Genomic DNA, 18,706 nt, shown 5'->3' with positions numbered 1-18,706 from the left:
TTATTTCAAATAAATTAAATTTATTCTTTCATCATCTAACTCTCAATTCCTAGTTTTAGAAAAGTATTTTCTTTAATAATGCTCGTTAGAAAAAAGAAGAAAAGATCGAAAGATTTTGTTCTCTTGTTTCTTTATTCCCTCCCTGCTAATCCAACTTTTCTTTCAGAAAAAATTATGACCGCGCGCAATGCGGTTGATAGAGTCAGTGTTTTCTTCGTAATAGTATTTTAAATATTTTTTAGAGCACAACTGCTCTAATTGAAATTAATTATAATAATAATAATTATTCGCGAAATTAGAGCCAGTGTTTGTTCGCCGATTGAAATTTAAACGAGCGCGTCAATAGTCTTATATTTTATTTTTTTTTTTCTTTTTTAAATATTCGTTTCGGATATATATTTAGAGTCAGTGAATCAAGAGAATAAGGCGATCATCCATCACTCGAAGAGGTAATTATTTCTATCATAATTTTTATTAATTAAATTTTTAATTTTTAAAAAAAATATTATGAATGTATTACGAATATTATAAATGTATTATGAATATATTATGAATGTATTATATATTTTACATTTTTTTAAGGTGCTGATGGTTTTGCCGTTTTTTCTTGGACTTAACAAATATTTGCAACCGCGTGCAATGCGGTTGATAGAGTCAGTGTTTTCTTCGTAATAGTATTTTAAATATTTTTTAGAGCACAGCTGCTCTAATTGAAATTAATTATAATAATAATAATTATTCGCGAAATTAGAATCAGTGTTTGTTCGCCGATTGTAATTTGAACGGGCGCGTTAAAAATTTTTTATTTTATTTTATTTTTTTTAAATATTCGTTTCGGATACATATTAGAGTCAGTGATTCAAGATTATAAGGCGATCATCCATCACGTGAAGAGGTAACTACCTTCATATATCTTTTTATTAAATTAAAGTTCCAATTTTTTAAAGTAATTATGTATGTTTTAAATTATATTTTATTTTTTGATAGTTTCTTGATGAGGACTTCCTATGGATCAACATCGATGGCAATGCAGATTCTTCGCATCAATGGTGAGTCGCATGCATTTTGTTTCCTCTGGTTACTCAATCATGTCGTAGGATGAAAGATCCAAATCGACACGGGTAATTGGTTGTATACGTAGAATTTTGCACGAGCACAGTGACCGTGGATATTTATTATCCGTGAATAGTAACATTTTCTTTTGTATTTTATTTATTAGTTTAGGCTAGGTCTTCTTGTACATCGCGTTTTTAAATATTAATAATTTTCTAAAATAATTAATTCTAAAATTAAATTATTACAATTATCTATTAAACTTTATTTAATATGAATATTTGCAAACATCAAATATCTAAAAAAAATATTAAAATAAAATAATACGATAATAAATCATTTTACTTGATTTTCAAGATAATAAAGATAATAGTTTTATTTTTTTCGTTTGAAAATATATCAAATATTATGTACAAGAAGACACTTCGCGACAGATAGATTTTGAAATCAAAGCTATAAGTTTTGAGTATTTATTTTGTATTTTAAAAAATATGCTTTGATGAAGGAATCGTCTGAGGATATTTTCATTGATATTTAACTTTCAATTATTAAATTTTAATTATTATTACATTTCAATCATTTTTTAAATAAATATATTCCCATTTGATTAATAATTTTAGAATTTTAAAATTTATATTAAAATAGAATATTAAAATATTAAAATTTCAATAATTTATTATATTGATAAAAAGTAAAGTAAAAATAAAATAGATTCATTAAAATTTGAAATATGATATATATAAAATCATTAGCCCGTTAAATATTTATACTAATCTATCTTTTTAGCTCAGGATTTTCAGATTTAACCCTTTCCATGTTCATTGCCAGGAACTCACTCACGTGCCCAGGTGCTACTTGGGTGAGAGAGAGGCAATGGGCATGATGACTCTAGTTCATAAGTTCATAAAAATTTCTCAGCGACTGATGATGCGTTAGTATATCGTGCACGACGTATTTTTCACATGTGTATGTATGGTTAGGATGTGAAATTACGTCGTTTTAATTATTAGTCCATTAACAATTATTAATTGATTGTGTAATTCAATCACACAATTTATAATATTAACATTCCGTTATATATTACAAATTAAAAATAATAAAATGTAATCTTACTTATTATATCATTATAATAATAATACATTACCTCCATCATACTCCAATGATATGATTTTGTTTAGAGGACATATATTTTTTTCAATTGCACAGTATACTTAATATTAAAATTTATATACTTACATATACGAAAGTTTATTATCTCATACGCAATGATTACTAGCCATCATCAGTCGATTTCAGGAAAATGGTACGTAAAGTTAGAGTGTGCGTGTAGTGTGCCAAGCTCGGGTGTCGGAGGCGTCCCGGGACGTTTTCCCTAGTGTAGGCTTTTGCGCCCGAGTATTATGCGTGAGAATATCGTGGTATGAGTGTGTTGGTATGCCTGTTTTGCTTATTTTTTAAATATAGGGCTAGGTAGGTAGGTAGTATACTTCTGGTATGTCTGTTAATTGTAAGTAGGTAGGGCCGGGCAGGTTGTCACAGTCTCTGATCGGGTAGGCGCGTTTTCGCGTGACAATCTGTTTCAGGAAATAAAATTTGAGAAATCGAGGATGAAGCTGGGATAAATGGTGAACGGAAATATCATTCGTCTCTGGCCTCGTTCATTCGATTTTTCGAATTTCGCGGACGCGATCGCGAAAAGTTTCGAAACGAACGTTGCGCTCGAGATTCCGCGCATGTACGGAGAACGATCGTTGCGATTGTTGGTCGTCCATGCGCATTTAGCTTTCGCGATTTAGTCCTTTTTTTTTCCCCTTTTTTTCTTTGCTTTACGATTAGCGAATCTCGAGCCTAGATTTAAGTTTCAGCGGGCATCGCGCCCGAAGGAGGAAGACCGAAGAGGCCTCGACAAACTGTCACGAAGAGGGGCTGCAACGAATGGTTTCTCATTTTTTGGATCTGTTTTTTGGGTCCAAAGGATGGGAAGTCATTGTTACTATTTTGTCACTGTGCTCGTTTTAGTAATACGTAGTAATTGTTTGTGTTGTCTGGCCGATTGCATGCCGGCCCATCATCCAGATCCAGCCATCATGGGCATCGCGATTTTTTATTAGTGTTGCGATTGATCAATAACGGGTTGCATTAGAGTTGCGTTTATGAATCTCGCGTTTTGAATTAGTGTTGCGATAAAATGAGAATCGCGTCCCTTGTAGTGTTGCGTTGCAAATAATGTCGCGATTGTTTTTAATTACTTTGGTAAATTAGTCTGTTTTTTTTATTTTTTTTTTATTTGAATTTTTATTTTTTATTGTTGCTATCATATGATACATTATTAAGATATTAATTTTTAAAGAATTTTGTATTGCATTCATTTTAAGAATTAGTGTTGCGATGACGAATGATCGCGTTGTTTGTAGTGTTGCGTTCACCAATAAACGCGTTTTGTATAGTAGTGTTGCGAATTTACGAATTGCCCACTATTTCTTCCACTTGGATTGTGGAAGCATGTTCCAGCTTGGATCACTTATTGCGACCAAAAGAGTTGCAAAGGTGGTTTTATACGACGGCAGCCTCTGATATGGCTGCAACCTTCCGCTATTAGTGTTGCGTACAATAAAATACGAGTGCATAAATTAGTTGATTTAGAGAATTTCATAAATATTTCATTATATATTTTATTATATACTTCATTATATATTAATAGTCTTTTATTTATTTTTTTTTTTAGCTTTTTCTTTTTTATTCAAGAATTGCATTGCAAATTTAATAAGGCACTCTTCGCGTTTTTTTGGAGATTTTAGTATATTAGTGTTGCGAAATAGAAAAGATTCCACTCACGGTTTGTTCGGGTTTATATTGAGTGGATATTTTTTTTTTTTTTTTTGGTAACCCTTCTGGTTACCTCTTTTTTCTTTTCAGCATCCCCTTATTAAGAGCATTTTCTATTGAAAATACTTTTAAAAAATATCAAATAAAATGTTAAAAAATGTGTTTCTTTAAATACATAAATGTCTTTTATTTAGAATTATGAGTTACTTAACAATATTTTGATTTGATTTGATTTTATTTTAAAAATTAATATTTCTTTTTTCTTTTTACTAATCCAGTGATTGAGTTTGTTACAGGTACAAATTGAAGAAAATAGAGAGAAGAAGAAGAAGTAATTAAGAAATGATTCGATTTTCATTTGTTAGAATCTAATTATCTGTGTTATTAAATTTCACTAATTTTGTTGTATAATTTGTTTCAGGAACTCTTCAGTCCTTAATTTTCATCTTTCAATAGAGGGATCATCTCATACTTCTTTCATTTTAATTTTTATATTAAGTAGGATCAAATAAAGTTGGTAGAATTTATAAGATAGGATTTATAAATGATTTAATGTTCTCTTCTTCCTCTTCTTAAAAGGCATTATTGCCTTTCCTATTCCGATTCATAGTTTCCCGAAAGAGTATTCCTTTTCAAGGCAACATGATCATGAAATTGCCATTCCTAAACTTCCTTGTTTTAAACAATCAAATCCTCGATACTTGATATCTACGTGACTTCGTTCACTAGCTATCATTCACTTCTTCTTTGACCATATGTGGTTCATATGTTTGTGTTGTGAATTTTTGAAAATTGTGATGTTGTTGGTATGGATGTTTGGTTGTGAGAAGGATCCTTCAAATTTTTAATAGACAGGTTTCATAAATAAAATATTTTTAATTATTTATGGATAGATAGGGAAAAGAGCTCTTAGAATAGGTAGGAAAAATGTTTTAATCCTATATTTAAGTTTGTTTCAGGATTTTTCTTTCTTCTTAGAAGAATAGAAGATTACATCGTGGAAAAATATTGATTAAAATGTATTTAAAAATGTAAATATATTTACAAATAAATATGCAAATCAGGAGGGTGTTGAGTAGTTTGTAGACAAGTAGATAATGGCCAAAGTAGTGCTTTGTAGAATGCTTATTTCGCTTCTTTTTTTTCTTTTTTTTTAAGCTGCTAACTATCAATTATTTTCCATTTTCATAATGATGGAAATGTAAAATATCGATAGATTAATTAAAATTTCATTTTCAGATTTAGTCTTCCGCGTCGGTTTTCTTTTTATAGCTCCTTTTGTTGTTCGTATTGCGCAACGTGTAAAAAGTTTGAACGTTTTGCAAGCGTACACCAAAAGGAGAATTTATTTGAAATATATATAATAAATATATAAATAAATTTTCACACGCAAAAGGAGGGTGGATGGGATGTGGCTAGGGTGGGTCTCCAATTCGCAGCAACCTCCAAGCGGTGAGACCTGGGAAATCATTATTATTTAATATACAATATATAATTATATCGCCGTATAGTTAATATCAGTGGTATAATTATATATTTTATAAGAAATAATATGAGCTAATTGGCTGCGATCGCGATTATATTTAGATAGAAATTTTATGTAAAAAATAATAAAGTTTGTTATAATATGTAAATAATAAATAAAGTTTGTTAAAATTATAAAGTACATAAATACAAATTTTTATTTTTATTTTGTATTTTGGAATGATTCAATTTTGTGTAGTTAAATTAAAGTTTGCTATAGTATAAAAAATACTTTCGGTATTTTTTGAAGTCGGTATTTCAGAACACGTGACACAAAGTTCCATAAGTTTTACCGTTCGCAGATAAAACCGTGACACCATTTAAATCACTAGCTTCTAGATCGTCCGTATTAACAATAAAAAAATGTACCGACACTGCATGTTTTTTTAAATTATAAAATACATGCAAGATTTCAAATTTTATACGAAATTAAAATTTCCGCACATATTTTCGACGCGTCGATATCGAAAGTCGAAACGAGACTAAGGCCTGTAAACAACTCGACGGATAAAGGCACGCGCTGTATCGATACAAACGATTATTTCTATTTGAAATTTTATAATTTCAATATTCTACCGATGAATTATTAAATTCATTTAATTCTTTTTCTTTTTTATTTATTTTTTTATTTATTTTTTTATTTTTATCATTCTAACGATAATAGATCTATCCTATATCTCATCCGTAATTCACGGAACATACGGATAAAAAGTAACACTTGAAAACAGGTAAAACACTCTTCTGCATTGTCTTACTTAGTTATTCGAAAGATCGCACCACTGTTTTGCACGTAATGGCACTTGATTTAAAATCTCGATCGCATTGATGGGTTTTAAATCATTCTTGAAAACGAACAAAGTAGTTTTCAATATTAATTTTATTTTCAAATAGTACACGAATTTTTTCATTTTTTCGAGAATTACATCAAATTCATCGTACAACGAAACATTCGAATTTTTTTCTCGAAATTCCTCTATTCAAATTTGAGATGTAATTCATTTCTCTTCCGTTGATTGCCACTCGTCATTGTAAATCGGTTGCGTTAAATTTGTATCATAATTGCTACCTATATTATTCGTCAAAGCGACATTATCCCTATAATCAACGACTGGTCCTGCATCAGTCACGTGATCTCTTGTACCCTCATTTACTTGATAAGTATTCGTATCAATAGCATATTTATCAGAAGAACGTAATAATGGCTTCATTTCGTTATTTTCCACGTTACTAACATTTTTAATTAAATATTCATATTTCTGTGATTGCTGCGCATGATTGCTATAATTCCAATTCGTAAAATTGGAATTAACAAACGGGTATCCATAATTCTTATAGCTGATAAAATTTGTACATGGAACAGGTTTTTTTTCACTTTTGAAAAGTGAATTCGTCGAATCATTTGTACAATTCATTTTGTCGGGATTTGTAGTTATAAATCGTCTTTCAAAACTGCGACCCCAACCACCACCTGAGGATACACCATAACTCATAGACGGTGGAGCACCATAATAATCTCCTCCGCCACCACCACCTCCGCCACCATAACCTCCTCCACTCCCTCCACCGTAGCCTCCTCCACCATAGCCTCCTCCACCCCCTCCACCGTAGCCTCCTCCACCTCCTCCAGTAGATTTCGTTAAGAGGACAATTTCTTTGTATTGGCCTGCAAATAATCAAGTGTAATACTGTGTTCATTCTATATTCGTAATGATAATCGACGATGATGAATATTCGTGATGTATTACCTCCACCGCCTCCGCCTCCGCCACCGCCACCGCCACCCTTCATGTATTTGTTCATTAACATTGCCATTGATATCATTAGGGACATACCTGCCATCATCATTCCTTTCATCGTTGCTATTCCTGATTTAAAAAATTTTTATTCGATTAAAATTAATTATATTTGAATATTCATCGGAATGGAAGGCAATATTTTATACATTTACCCATAAATTTCATTTTGAGCATCATAAGACCTGCCATCATCATCATCTGACACCCTTTGCCTTTACCACCTCCCTTACCACCTCCTTTTTTCCCTCTTCCTAGAGTGTAACAATACGCACGTCGGCATATGAATTATTTCGTTTACATTATTCACATTAAAATTAAAGTTAAACATTAAAATTTGACAAACCTTCGACAATATCGGTTTCGTCGAACATAACATCGATCTGATTCTTTTCTCGATTCCCATTCCACATGGGTAACGTAATTCTCAAGGCGAACGTATCAAAGAAATCATTCACGCTGCGCTCTATATTGTCATTACTCTCGTTAACGAATCTACGGCTGCTCCTCGTCCTGGTCTTCACCAGTTTAACGTCTTGCCCCATTAAGTGAATCTCGTTCATGCTCCTAACGGACTCTAGGAATCGGCCGAGACGATTTTTCGCGCAGATCAACGAGAGATCGATAACGCATCGGTTTATATCCATGGCGGGAAACTCCGGGAACCCATCATCATCATCCTTGATCGAGTCATTTTTCAACGACGGTACCACTCTGATATCCACTCTGATCCCGTTCTTCCGGAAATCGAACACTCTTCGGCCAATGTTGCTAAAAATTTCATTAATTTCAATTTTCGAAAGAAACCGTAGCCACAGAAATATTAGAAGAAAGAAAAGGAATCACTTGTATGAAACAAACACATTTTTCAAATATAATAACGAAATAACAAAATGAACAAGTACTATCGACGATCGTTGGTCTCGACGATTTTATAAGGATCCACTTGATTCTTCTTGATCGTCGCATCGTTGACTTGGCTTCGCACCACGATCGGGATCACCAATAAAATCACAATCAACATCGATCCTTGCACTCTGCTCACTTTGTTCCTGAAACTCGTCATTGCTCGATCTATCCCCAAACGATTTCCAAAGACTGATTTCCATCAGATCGTAATATCGTTTATATACAATAAGATTTATGTCATCCAATGTATTTTTTCCAAACATTGTCACGATTACCATTTATCATTCGCCAGTAAGTAAACAACGTAATGACAACGTTTACTCGGTTTGATCTCCTAGATTGCAAAGCAGGATGCTGCCTTTCGAGAATTCGGGGACAAGATTATTGCGAAAAGATTAATAGAATTTGATCCCGGTCTGCGATGATGAAATCTTCTGTCGTTTGTTATTTAGCCGTTTCTTGGATATAATAATCGAAGAGGTAATTATTATTTTCTTTTCGATAAATAAAATTGTGAAACAAAGAGCGCGTAAGAAACATTGTAACGAAAGTATAATCTTCGAAAAAAAATTAATTATTTTGGGATTGGAAATTGTATTGAAAACGTATATAATATTTTCTATTTTTACAAGTTATGCGAATGTATCATCGAGGAAGTGTCGAACGGTGAGAAATGTTGGATAATTGATTATGGATAGCTTCGACATGTGCGTCGAAGAAAGGAACGACCTTATTTCATATCGATCTAATTGAATGGTACATTCATCTTGCTATTATACATGTAATCCGGGATGTCTGTAATTTACTTGACAGAAGCAAAGAGCATGATTCTTTGAGTCATTTCGTTCGATTTCTCGTTCCTTTTGCTACGCGAATCTAACTAGCATCATTGAAGCAGTCAATTAAATTAATTCCAATAAATTCCAAATTTTCGAATACAAAATACAAGATAAAAGAAAATACGAAACAGGATCAAAAGCGGTTTCTTAAAAACATGATTTTTTTTTTTTATTAAAACTTTACAATGAGTAATAAATACAATATAAATAACAAAGAGAAAATCATGTACACGATTCGAGGATGGTCCATGTGCAACGACGACCAGCTTCTTCTCGAGCCTTGTGACCTGTGTGGTGGAGGTGGCGATAGCATGACTCCAGTATAAAATAAATACCTACGAATCTACGAGTTATAGCTCGGTGACGGTGATCGAGATTACAGTGATATAATGAAACGAGAGAAGCAGAGAAACGATGGATGGAAGAGAGGAACAGAAAAAGGAATGATGAATGGAGCGACAAAGAGACAGAGCGAGATAAAAGTATAGGAGAAGGAACATAATAGCGGTGGAGAGATCGAGGAGGAAAGAGTAGAAGTAAGAAGACGAGTGGAAAGGTGGTGAGGGGAGGATAAGAGAGGGAAACGAAGTGTGGTAGAACTCGGTGAGGTAGAGACGTGCTACTAGATCTCTGCCACCGACTGTTGTTCGGCGGCTCCTCCGTTCACGAGTTATTCTTAATTTTGTCGAAGCAACGATCGACGGTCCCGCACGTTGCCGTATTTCAGAACGGCCTGCTCCACGTCCTCGTGGATCGCGTCCAGGGATCTCCCGTATCCTGAATGCCCGTAACCGTGGCCGTGGTGCTCCTCCGAGCTGTGAGTGTGAGAACTCGAGTACACCGGTTTGCTCACGATCTCGTAGGTGGTCTTCTTCTCGCCCCCGCTCGCCAGTGATTTCAGACCGACGATGGCGGATAACATGAGGGCCATCAGACCTGTCATCAGCGCTTTACCCGCGAGCAGAGCTAGAGCGCCGAAACCGATTGCCCCCAACGTGCCCTTCATCATCATCAGACCCGCCATCATGCCTCCCATGCCGCCCTTCTCCTTCTTGCGCCCTGCGCGAAATCGTCGTTTTTTTTTTTTTTTTTTCTTTTCTTTTCATTCCTCTCTCGAGCTCATTAAAATCATTAAGAGAAGAGCGTTCGTTTGTAAATGGGGGGGAGGGGAAATTTCTTACCAGTTCCGACGCTTTGCCCGCCACCGCCGAGTCCAAGCTGAGCCAGGGTTTCCTCGTTAAAATTTCTCGCCGCCTCGAACGTCCTCGGATCGAACAGTTTGATGGAGATGGAGTGGCTGTTGAGATAACTTCCCACCTTGTGGACGAGGTACGCGTCCAGCCTCTTCTCCACGTCGTTGGGGAAATCTCTGGCCAGGTTGGCGACCACCTCCGAGGCGGGCACGTTCGCCGTCCCGTTCTCCTTGATCACCGACACACCCGGCAGGATGCTGATGTCCTCCTGCTCGGACAGCCTGTCGAGGAACGAGACCACGTCCAACTTGAGGCAGGTGGCGCTGTACGACTTGCCGCAATCCTTGCTCAAGCCCAAACTCTCGGCCGACTCCTCGACCATCTGCTTCGAGGTACGTCTCTCGATCTCGCCGACCGCGGGACCGACCAGAAGAACGGGAAGAAGAACAGCAGCCAAGAGGGCCTGCTGATGGCTTCGTTTAACCGCGACTCCCTTCATTATTTCTCCCTTGCTTTTCTATCGAGCTCGAAACTGGAAGAATCCGGAGGCCCCCCGAGATTCTTGACGCGATCCTGCTGGTGAACGGATCCGGCGGCGCGAGTATCTCGCTGGTTATGATAGGACTGGTCGATGGTATAGGATAGGACGGTAGGCCGAAGCTGACGGACGAGGCGCGTACCGTGCACTGGACATACCCTCGGATAGTTGCAGTATATATAGAGCGAATCACCGGGTAGTCCTTTTTCCTTTTTGCCTTTCGGCCCGTTCCATACATTCTCCTAAGTCGAGAGGCAACGGAGAGACGACGGCTCTCTTGCTTCGCGGCGGTCCAAGAGGAGGCGAGGGGCATCCACCACCGCCACCGCCGCCGCCGCCGCCGCCGCCTTGGCTCGCGTCAAGCGGCGAGAGGGAGCGTCAAATAGAGCGAAGAATTCGAATCTCTGTCGAATTCGCGGGGGGAAATAAGGAGATACCGGAGACGCTATAATGAGAGCGAAGCCTCGTTGATCACCTTGGATCACCCATTCACACCTGTGTGATCTCACAGGAGTGAATCACGGATTATTGCTTCCGTTTCTTCGATTCGATGTCGTGATCTAAAAATTATCAGTACGGAAAGTTTCTATGCGTACATCATAAATCGAGAAAATTATTTTATATATATATGTTTATAGGAGATGAGATAATAGATTCTTCTTTGTACCGAAAGCACATGTTAACGTGGATATGTATATAATGCAGAAGGAAATTCTTTATCCACCGTTTTCTGTGAATCCGTGCGTTTTACTCGGCCGTGGAAGAAAAGGAACAAGGTCGGTCGATCGAGTGTGGCGGATCGATCGGACGACGACAGTAACGAACCCGGCGTGAACCACTTTCGATCTCGACGACGAAATCGAGGCGGTCGGCAGTGGCCGTCGATCGACCCGGCAAAATGGAGGCTGCTCACATCCGGTTGTTAAGCGAAAATCGGTGTATTTACGAAAAGGGGCGCGGGGAGAGGGAGGAGGAATGGCGAGCACGTTATATTTACATCGGCTTGGAGCGAAACGAGAAGGCCTACTTTAAATCAGACCGGTTAACTCGGTGGAGATTGGATTTTCGCGCGCCACGCTCCAACGACGACGAGCGAGCGCGCGCTATGTCAGACGGATCTGACGGCGAGAAAGTGGCCAATTTCCACTCAGGATCCGGAGGAGCATCATTGGAAATCGCGTGATCGTGGAAATTGTGATTTTACGCGTTCTCCTGACTCGGCAACCTTCCCGAGATAATCTTCGGGGAATTTTTGATCGGAAGTTTCCTCGGCGAATCGCGTGAATCGTACGCTCGATTTCGAGGAGAGATAATCTTTTTCGATCGATATCGTTTTTTTTCTTTCTGTGCAGATAATTAATATAATTCAGAAGAGAGGCGTTATTCTTATTAAATGTTATTCTTAAAAAAAAGAAGAACTTGACTCGAAGAAGATTTATTTGCTCGAAATTTGGCAAGTTAAAAGAAGTAACAGATGTAACGAAATTAAATTAAAGAGAACCTGGTTGATTCAGAGATATACTCGGTCGTATTTCACTAAATATTTAGAGCTTCTCGAAACAAAGCACGCGAATCGCGTGAAAAATTCCAGCGCATTCCGTTGAGAAACGATCCGCCGTCAATAGGGCGTGGAGTTTGGAGCGTGATAAAAAATTCTCCGCCGTTATGGCGTTTTACATGGATTTCGTACGTTTCAGCAGGACGCTGCTCGGCCAACAGGTGTGCCGGAAAAGGAGAGGATTAGCCTTCTTTTCCACCTATCTGTCTTCTTTCGCCACTTCCTTTTACCGCAACGCCTTCCTTTCGTTAATAATCGCGCCATCTCCGCTCAGCTGCTCTTGTTTCGCGATCCGCTTGTGCCGGAACCGGCCAATCTTCCGCGATCCTAGGATCGTTAAATTTCCTTCCAAATTTTTCAAAATTTACCGAAATGGATTGGATCTTGAGATTCGTCGAAGATTCTTGTCGCTTTTAAATTTTTTGATAAAACTTTACAAATAACGATTCGATTCGTAGCAAGGATCAGGATCAATATTTTAATGGATCTGAATTTTCCACCAAATTATTTTTGTAAAAAGTGAAATTTTATTTTGGATGGAAGGGATTATCGTATATTGGGGATGTTGAGAGTTATTAGAAAATGTGTATAGTGTTACGGATTCCATAGAGTCGATTTTCATCGATCGATCACCGCCTTTCCAATCGATCGATCCAAACCGACGCGAACTGTGCCGCAAGTGGTGAAACGTGAATGGGCCATGTTGTTCCCCATAACTGTTCCTCGTATACTGTTACTATCCTTCTGGCACATTTGATACGCGACACGAGTTCGTCTGAATTTCATGGCCGGCTCATTATTCCACCCTCCTCCTCCTCCCTGTGTGCTATTAAATGATCCTTGTTCGAAAGGCGGCGCGGGCAAAAAGATGGAAAACGCTACTTTGCTACTCCACTTTCGAGACGGGGCGAAAGCGAAAATTAAAATCGATCAACGATGCAATTTCATAAGTGTCCTTAATTCCTCCGTCCACGTTTCTACGAATCACACGGACGAGTGATATAAGAAAATCGACCAGCTTCCCCTGTCCTTCCACTTCTGGTTGAAAGCTAATACAAAAGCGTGTGGAAATAAAAGCTGTGAATCGACTAATCCGCAGATATCTATTTGGGTTAAGTGGTCGGCTTTGCGGCAATTAGCAATTGAAACTGGAGAAAACTGGATCGAATCGTTCGTTCAATCGGTTGAGAAGTTCGATTTTATAAGACTGTCCCTGTCTAATCCGCAATCAGGTCAATCTCTGTTTCTTCTCCACGATTCTAATTCCCCATCTCTCTCTCTTTTTCGTCGATTTATATACAATATCTCGTTCGAATCACTACTTTATTTATAAAAATATCTCACAAGGAATATCTCAGTTTGAAAAAATATTCAAAGTTTTTGGTTTTGAAGAAAAGTGTAAAAAGACATTTTTTTCTTAAAATATCTCCTATAGTAATTTATTAAAAATTACTACCTTCGTTAAAAATGTATCCGATATACTTGTCTTTCGGATGGAATTTTCAAAAATGAATTATTGATAACTTTTCAGATATAACCGAGACACCCTGTATATGTCGGAAGGTAATTGCACCGCGGTCACCCCGTTTTCGTTTCGAAAATCGAGACATAGAACGTATCGAGAAAGTCGCCGTGAATTCCCCGAAGATCGATTGGTAATCCTCGAAAGAGATCGTTTCCTCGGTGAGCGGCGACGATTATTTGGAAAAGCGTGTCGCTCGAGGAGCGGCTCGCGTGCCCGACCATGACGGATCACATCACTGTCCCTCCCCCCTCCGTAGAATCGTAGAATTTCGATGGAGCTTCCCATCGTTTGCGTAATATAAGAATTTTATTGTAGTTTGATTATAATCCGTAATAGTAAGTTGTCTGTCCGAGATATCGAGTTTAAAATCTCGAAGGAAGAAGAAGGGATCTTCATTTTAATATATCAGACAGGTAGGATAATTCGTGATACCGGAAGCTTTCGATGGAAATGAAATATTGGGAATTTGGAAAATGAATTGTAATCTATGATATATTCAAGCTTTCTGCCAATTCGGTACAATTTCAAAAGGAATGGTTTCACGGCAATTTCTCTGAAGCCTTTTCCTATTCCAGCGTCCTATTCGTGCATCCGTTCAGTTCACGCGTCTAATGTTCTCAGGCATGCCGAGCGAATGCACGCGTTATCGAGTTGTGTGGAACGGAGGAAAAAGAAGGAAAAGAAAAGAAAAAAGATTGAGGTGCATCGACGTCGACTACGATCACTGGCCGAATGGCTGCGTAGACCTCGTTAATTCGAGAACGAGCATCCGTTATGCGCTCAAAATTCTTCGTGCGCGATCATAATTTTGCATTCTTTCTCTTCTACGAATTCCTCGTTTGGGCTCGACTATTTTGTTGTTAGTAATTCTTTAAAAAAAGAAAATCAATTATTTTAAGCGTTTAATTTCTTGTAAAATTATCTTAATTTTGTGCAAAGTTAATCAATTACGACGACTCAATTCGAATTTGATTTTATAGAAGGATAAAATTATTTCGATTAGCAGATTCCGTTTGCAGAGGAAGTCTCTCGTTTTATTCATCGATGATCGTTGAACATCGAGATGCGAATATTTTTCAAAGAGGAGCTAAACGAAGAAGAAGAGAGAATTTAAAGAAATCTATTACTGATCATTCACACGATTCTTGGCGAAAATCGTGAATCAATCCTGTTTAAAAAAGATTGTTTACTTGGAAGAATCTTTCAAACAAATGATAAGGAACTTTATGCGTGAACAAAATTCAAAATGGAAATCCAAACCCAAAAAACCCATCATTCGACTCATCAACTTCTCGCCTCGAGTTCTCCAGCCTCTTGACAGTGCTGTCCTCTCGATCGGCTCGTAATATATCCGAGGTTCTCGCCCTCTCCACTCGATCACAACCGATACCGTTACTTCCCCACTTGGAGGAGAAGAATGGCAAACGATCGACCAAATAGGGAGGGGAGGAGAGCGCGAAGTAGGGGTCCACGTGGAGGCAATGACCCAGTGCCCTTGATCCTGAGGATCCTCCAAGAGGGAAGGACAAACGGCCAATCGTTGCCTCGGCCACTTTTCCCACCTCTCGCGTCACAGTGACCTCGATTCCTTCCCCTTCCCACTCTCCCACCTGTTCCTTCTCCCCCACCTGTCGTCCTTTCTCTCTCTCTCTCTCTCTCTCTCTCTCTCTCTCTCTCTTTCCCTCTCTCTTCGAAGAGCTTCTATTTGGGTCGTTAGCCTTCCCCCTCGCCAAAGATAACCTGCTTACCTTAGCGATTATAGATTTTTAATTATTTATTTAATTATTTTAACAATCGTGCCATCGTTGGACCGAAGAATGGATCGAAAGGAAAGTGGATAAATGTTTGTTTGATGGATGAGGGATCGGACGAATGGAGAGGAATTTTAGGAATGAAGGAAGAGAATTAATATATGTGTCGAGGGACGCGTACAAAATTGTGCGCAAAGAGTTTGTAAAAAAAAGAGAAGAGAGGATATGATGCCGTTTTATTTAAAATAATGCGGAGTGGAGATAACAGAGAGGAGATAATAAATAAAATGAGGGGATGAGTGGATGAATTTTGGTTTTTCTAAAGATTAAACTCAAGGGATGTCTTGATAGGGGTACTGTTCAGGCCCAAATTCAGGGGCCCAACCTCTGTAGGGTTGATTCAGCTCCTCCTGCGACCTGTGCCAATGTTCGTGGTGGATCTCGGGTTTCACGACTCCGTAGGTCACCCTGGCGGGGGCTGGCGGTGGCGTGAGCAACGCCTTCAGGGCAACCGCTCCTGAGAGGAGAAGGGACAGCAGACCAGCGCCGAGTCCCTTGATCCCTATCAGACCGATCAGAGTGATGATGATGGGCAGGACGATCATGGCTTTGAGTTTTAGGGCCAGCAGAAGCGGCAGTACGATCTTCTTCAGTTTGGTTCGGGCTGGAACGAAAGCGAAACGAAAATTTAAAGTTTCACTTTTAGAAATTTTGCCACTTTTTTTTTTTTTCTTTAACAATACGTGATCACTCGAATCGATTACAAATACAATACAATGACGAAGTGTATAAAATTGATGAATTTCAAATCCGATATAGAAAATAGGCTCTTATCAATTTCTTTTCTTTTTTAACGATGAACAATGCGTTATTATCATCAGAGAAGAGCGACGACAAATTTTGCGTGTACCCTTGATTGATGGCCAAGTGAAATTTATCTATACGATGAATGATGGCCAGGGCAGGGATACAAGAATCTTGGAATCTTTAATGGCCGCTTATCGCCAGCTATCTACTTTCTTCGACATGTGGCACTCTCGTTCAAGGTCCTCGTTCCTCTCGGCTCTCGTCGGCCGCCGTCCCAGAAACCCGGAATCCCAACGGCGGCCCACTTTGCCCCCTCCCCGCCGTCCTTTTCGCGGATGCGGAGGAAGTGGGACGCGTGTCGGCTTTCTACGCGGCCGCGGCCACTTTCCTGTCCCTCTTCGTCACCTTCTCGCGCGTTCTCTTCACTCCTTCCCTCCGTGGAAGGAAGGCAGGTTGATTCGGGGAGGGGGAGAAAGAAAAGAAAAAGAGAGAGAGAAAGAAAAAAAAAAGAAAAATTGGTGGAAATTTCGAGGCGAGGAAAAGAGGCCGAGGAAAAGAGGAGAGCGCGCGAGGAGGCGCCGGATTCTCGCCACCAATCGGAAGCCTCGCCACCGGAAGTCCCACTTTTGCAGCCAATCGTTTCTCGCCTCGGCTGGCTTACTTCGATCGTATTAGAGAGAGTTTAGAAAGGCGAGGGGCTATAAGTTGGCGGACGTGCCGCGATCCGTTCGCAGCACCGGCTCGACGCCTCGAAGATCGAGACGCGTGGAATTCAAGTTGGTTAAATTAGAGAATCGCCACTTGTGTGGAGCATGAATATTTTTCCATTAGTTTGAGCGTTCTCTCGCGCTTTGGTATTCGGAGGAGTCGTCGAGGCCTCGAATGCTTAAGATGATCGATATGTAGGCTAAAGGAGAGATCGAAGGAATGGTTTTTTTTTTTTTTTTTTCGATAGAAAGTTCCTTCGAGCTTTCCTCATGATTAATTCTTCGGTGAGTTTTTCTTCTTTTGGAGAAAAAGATTTATATGTTTCTTTATGTAGTCTATTCTTTTTCTCCCCCTTCTATTTTCTAATCTCTCGAATTTCACTTTCTAGTTTCGATTCTTTTTAATAAAAACTTGGAGACTTTCGATATGTAGTGAAAACATTTATGCGACACGTGTAATCAAAACTCAAACTCGACTCAAGAATAGTTGATATTTGATCGAACTTCGTTTCTTGAAAAAAATTCCTAATTTTTGCTTAAAACTTAAAAAAAAAATATGATCGACGTTCAAGACAGATCTCGTAAGAGGATTATTCACCTTTGAATAATTTCAAACGACTCGATATTTTTCTCCCTTATTTTCCACACGATTGATTCATCGAATTCTCGCGTGATGAATATTATTTTTTTTTTTTAAAAGCGACGTTTAAAAAAAATTCAATTTCAATTTTTTTCTTCTCGCTCCCCTTCCGCCTCGCCCCAAAAAAATAATTCTCACCTTCGGATGCACCCGTGGTCAAGGCTCTGAGTTCAACGCCCATCTCCTTCCGTCCCAAGGCTCTGCCAAACATATCTGCGGAAGATCCATCGTTGGGCAGACGAACACGAATCCTCCTGCTCTTCAAGAATCGTTCGATCTGTCCTATTAGAGGGTCCTCGCTCTTGGTCGATCTTCCTTCCTCGTCGTCACTCGCAACCTTCTCCAAAGTGATTATGTCGCCGTAGACGTTGATGGTATCCCTCTCGTTTAACTCGTGCATCGCCCTCGTCAGCCTGATCTCCGCGTTTCCCGGATCTTCCGCGACGGCGACGCAGCCGAGGGACAATAGAATCGCCAATAAAATCGCGTTAAAAGATTTCATCGTGATGAAAATCTGTTGGGTATCGACGAACGCGCGAGGATTTTGACTGTTTGCCCCGGGGGCAAATTTTTCTTTTATACTTCGGCCCGTGATCGATGGTGGGGGCGGTTTGAACCATTTGGCAAGCGACGTGCAAGGGCCGCGGTGTCAAGAATTTTAATTTCAACGTCTCGCCAATCTACGCTAAGCCCACGATGAGCGGCTTCTACGCGAGTGACGTTGCGTTCAAACCGATAGAAATTTAATTTTCCTTTTCAGCGCGATCACTTTCGAGCGATCTCGTATGTTTTCCAATTAGATTTTGCCATCAATCACTGTTTTGTATCTGTCAACAATTTTTATCAAATCGTTATTATTATTGTTATTCTTTTTATCTATCTAAGATAAATGTCAAAGTTACTTTCAAAAGATATATCGAATATTTTTGTGCGTAATTCTTAAAGCAAGCGATTATTAATTTTGCCAACGATTTTACTGCGCGTTCTTAATAATTGCACGAAATCGTTTAATATCGAAAGACCGGATGACATATTTTTTTTTT

At 38.7% G+C, this 18,706-nt stretch overlaps 2 protein-coding genes across 2 annotated transcripts; both read right to left on the bottom strand.

Annotated features, from left to right (window-relative positions):
• Positions 1-8,664: 8,664 nt before the first annotated feature.
• Positions 8,665-11,146, bottom strand: LOC122713866. The gene is made up of 2 exons (XM_043934675.1): positions 10,126-11,146; positions 8,665-10,003 (listed from the first exon to the last, which is right to left on the bottom strand). Exons 1-2 carry the CDS (start codon positions 10,634-10,636, stop codon positions 9,621-9,623), a joined length of 894 nt encoding a protein of 297 aa, XP_043790610.1. The 5' UTR covers positions 10,637-11,146; the 3' UTR covers positions 8,665-9,620.
• Positions 11,147-15,763: 4,617 nt separating this feature from the next.
• On the bottom strand, positions 15,764-18,639 carry LOC122713870. The gene is made up of 2 exons (XM_043934679.1): positions 17,802-18,639; positions 15,764-16,173 (listed from the first exon to the last, which is right to left on the bottom strand). Exons 1-2 carry the CDS (start codon positions 18,163-18,165, stop codon positions 15,842-15,844), a joined length of 696 nt encoding a protein of 231 aa, XP_043790614.1. The 5' UTR covers positions 18,166-18,639; the 3' UTR covers positions 15,764-15,841.
• Between the last annotated feature and the right edge of the window lie 67 nt (positions 18,640-18,706).

The sequence above is a fragment of the Apis laboriosa genome, unplaced genomic scaffold (genome assembly GCF_014066325.1).
Source record: "Apis laboriosa isolate Shangri-la unplaced genomic scaffold, ASM1406632v1 scaffold26_cov146, whole genome shotgun sequence".
Lineage (NCBI taxonomy): Eukaryota > Metazoa > Arthropoda > Insecta > Hymenoptera > Apidae > Apis > Apis laboriosa.
This window is presented reverse-complemented; position numbering and strand designations above follow the sequence as displayed.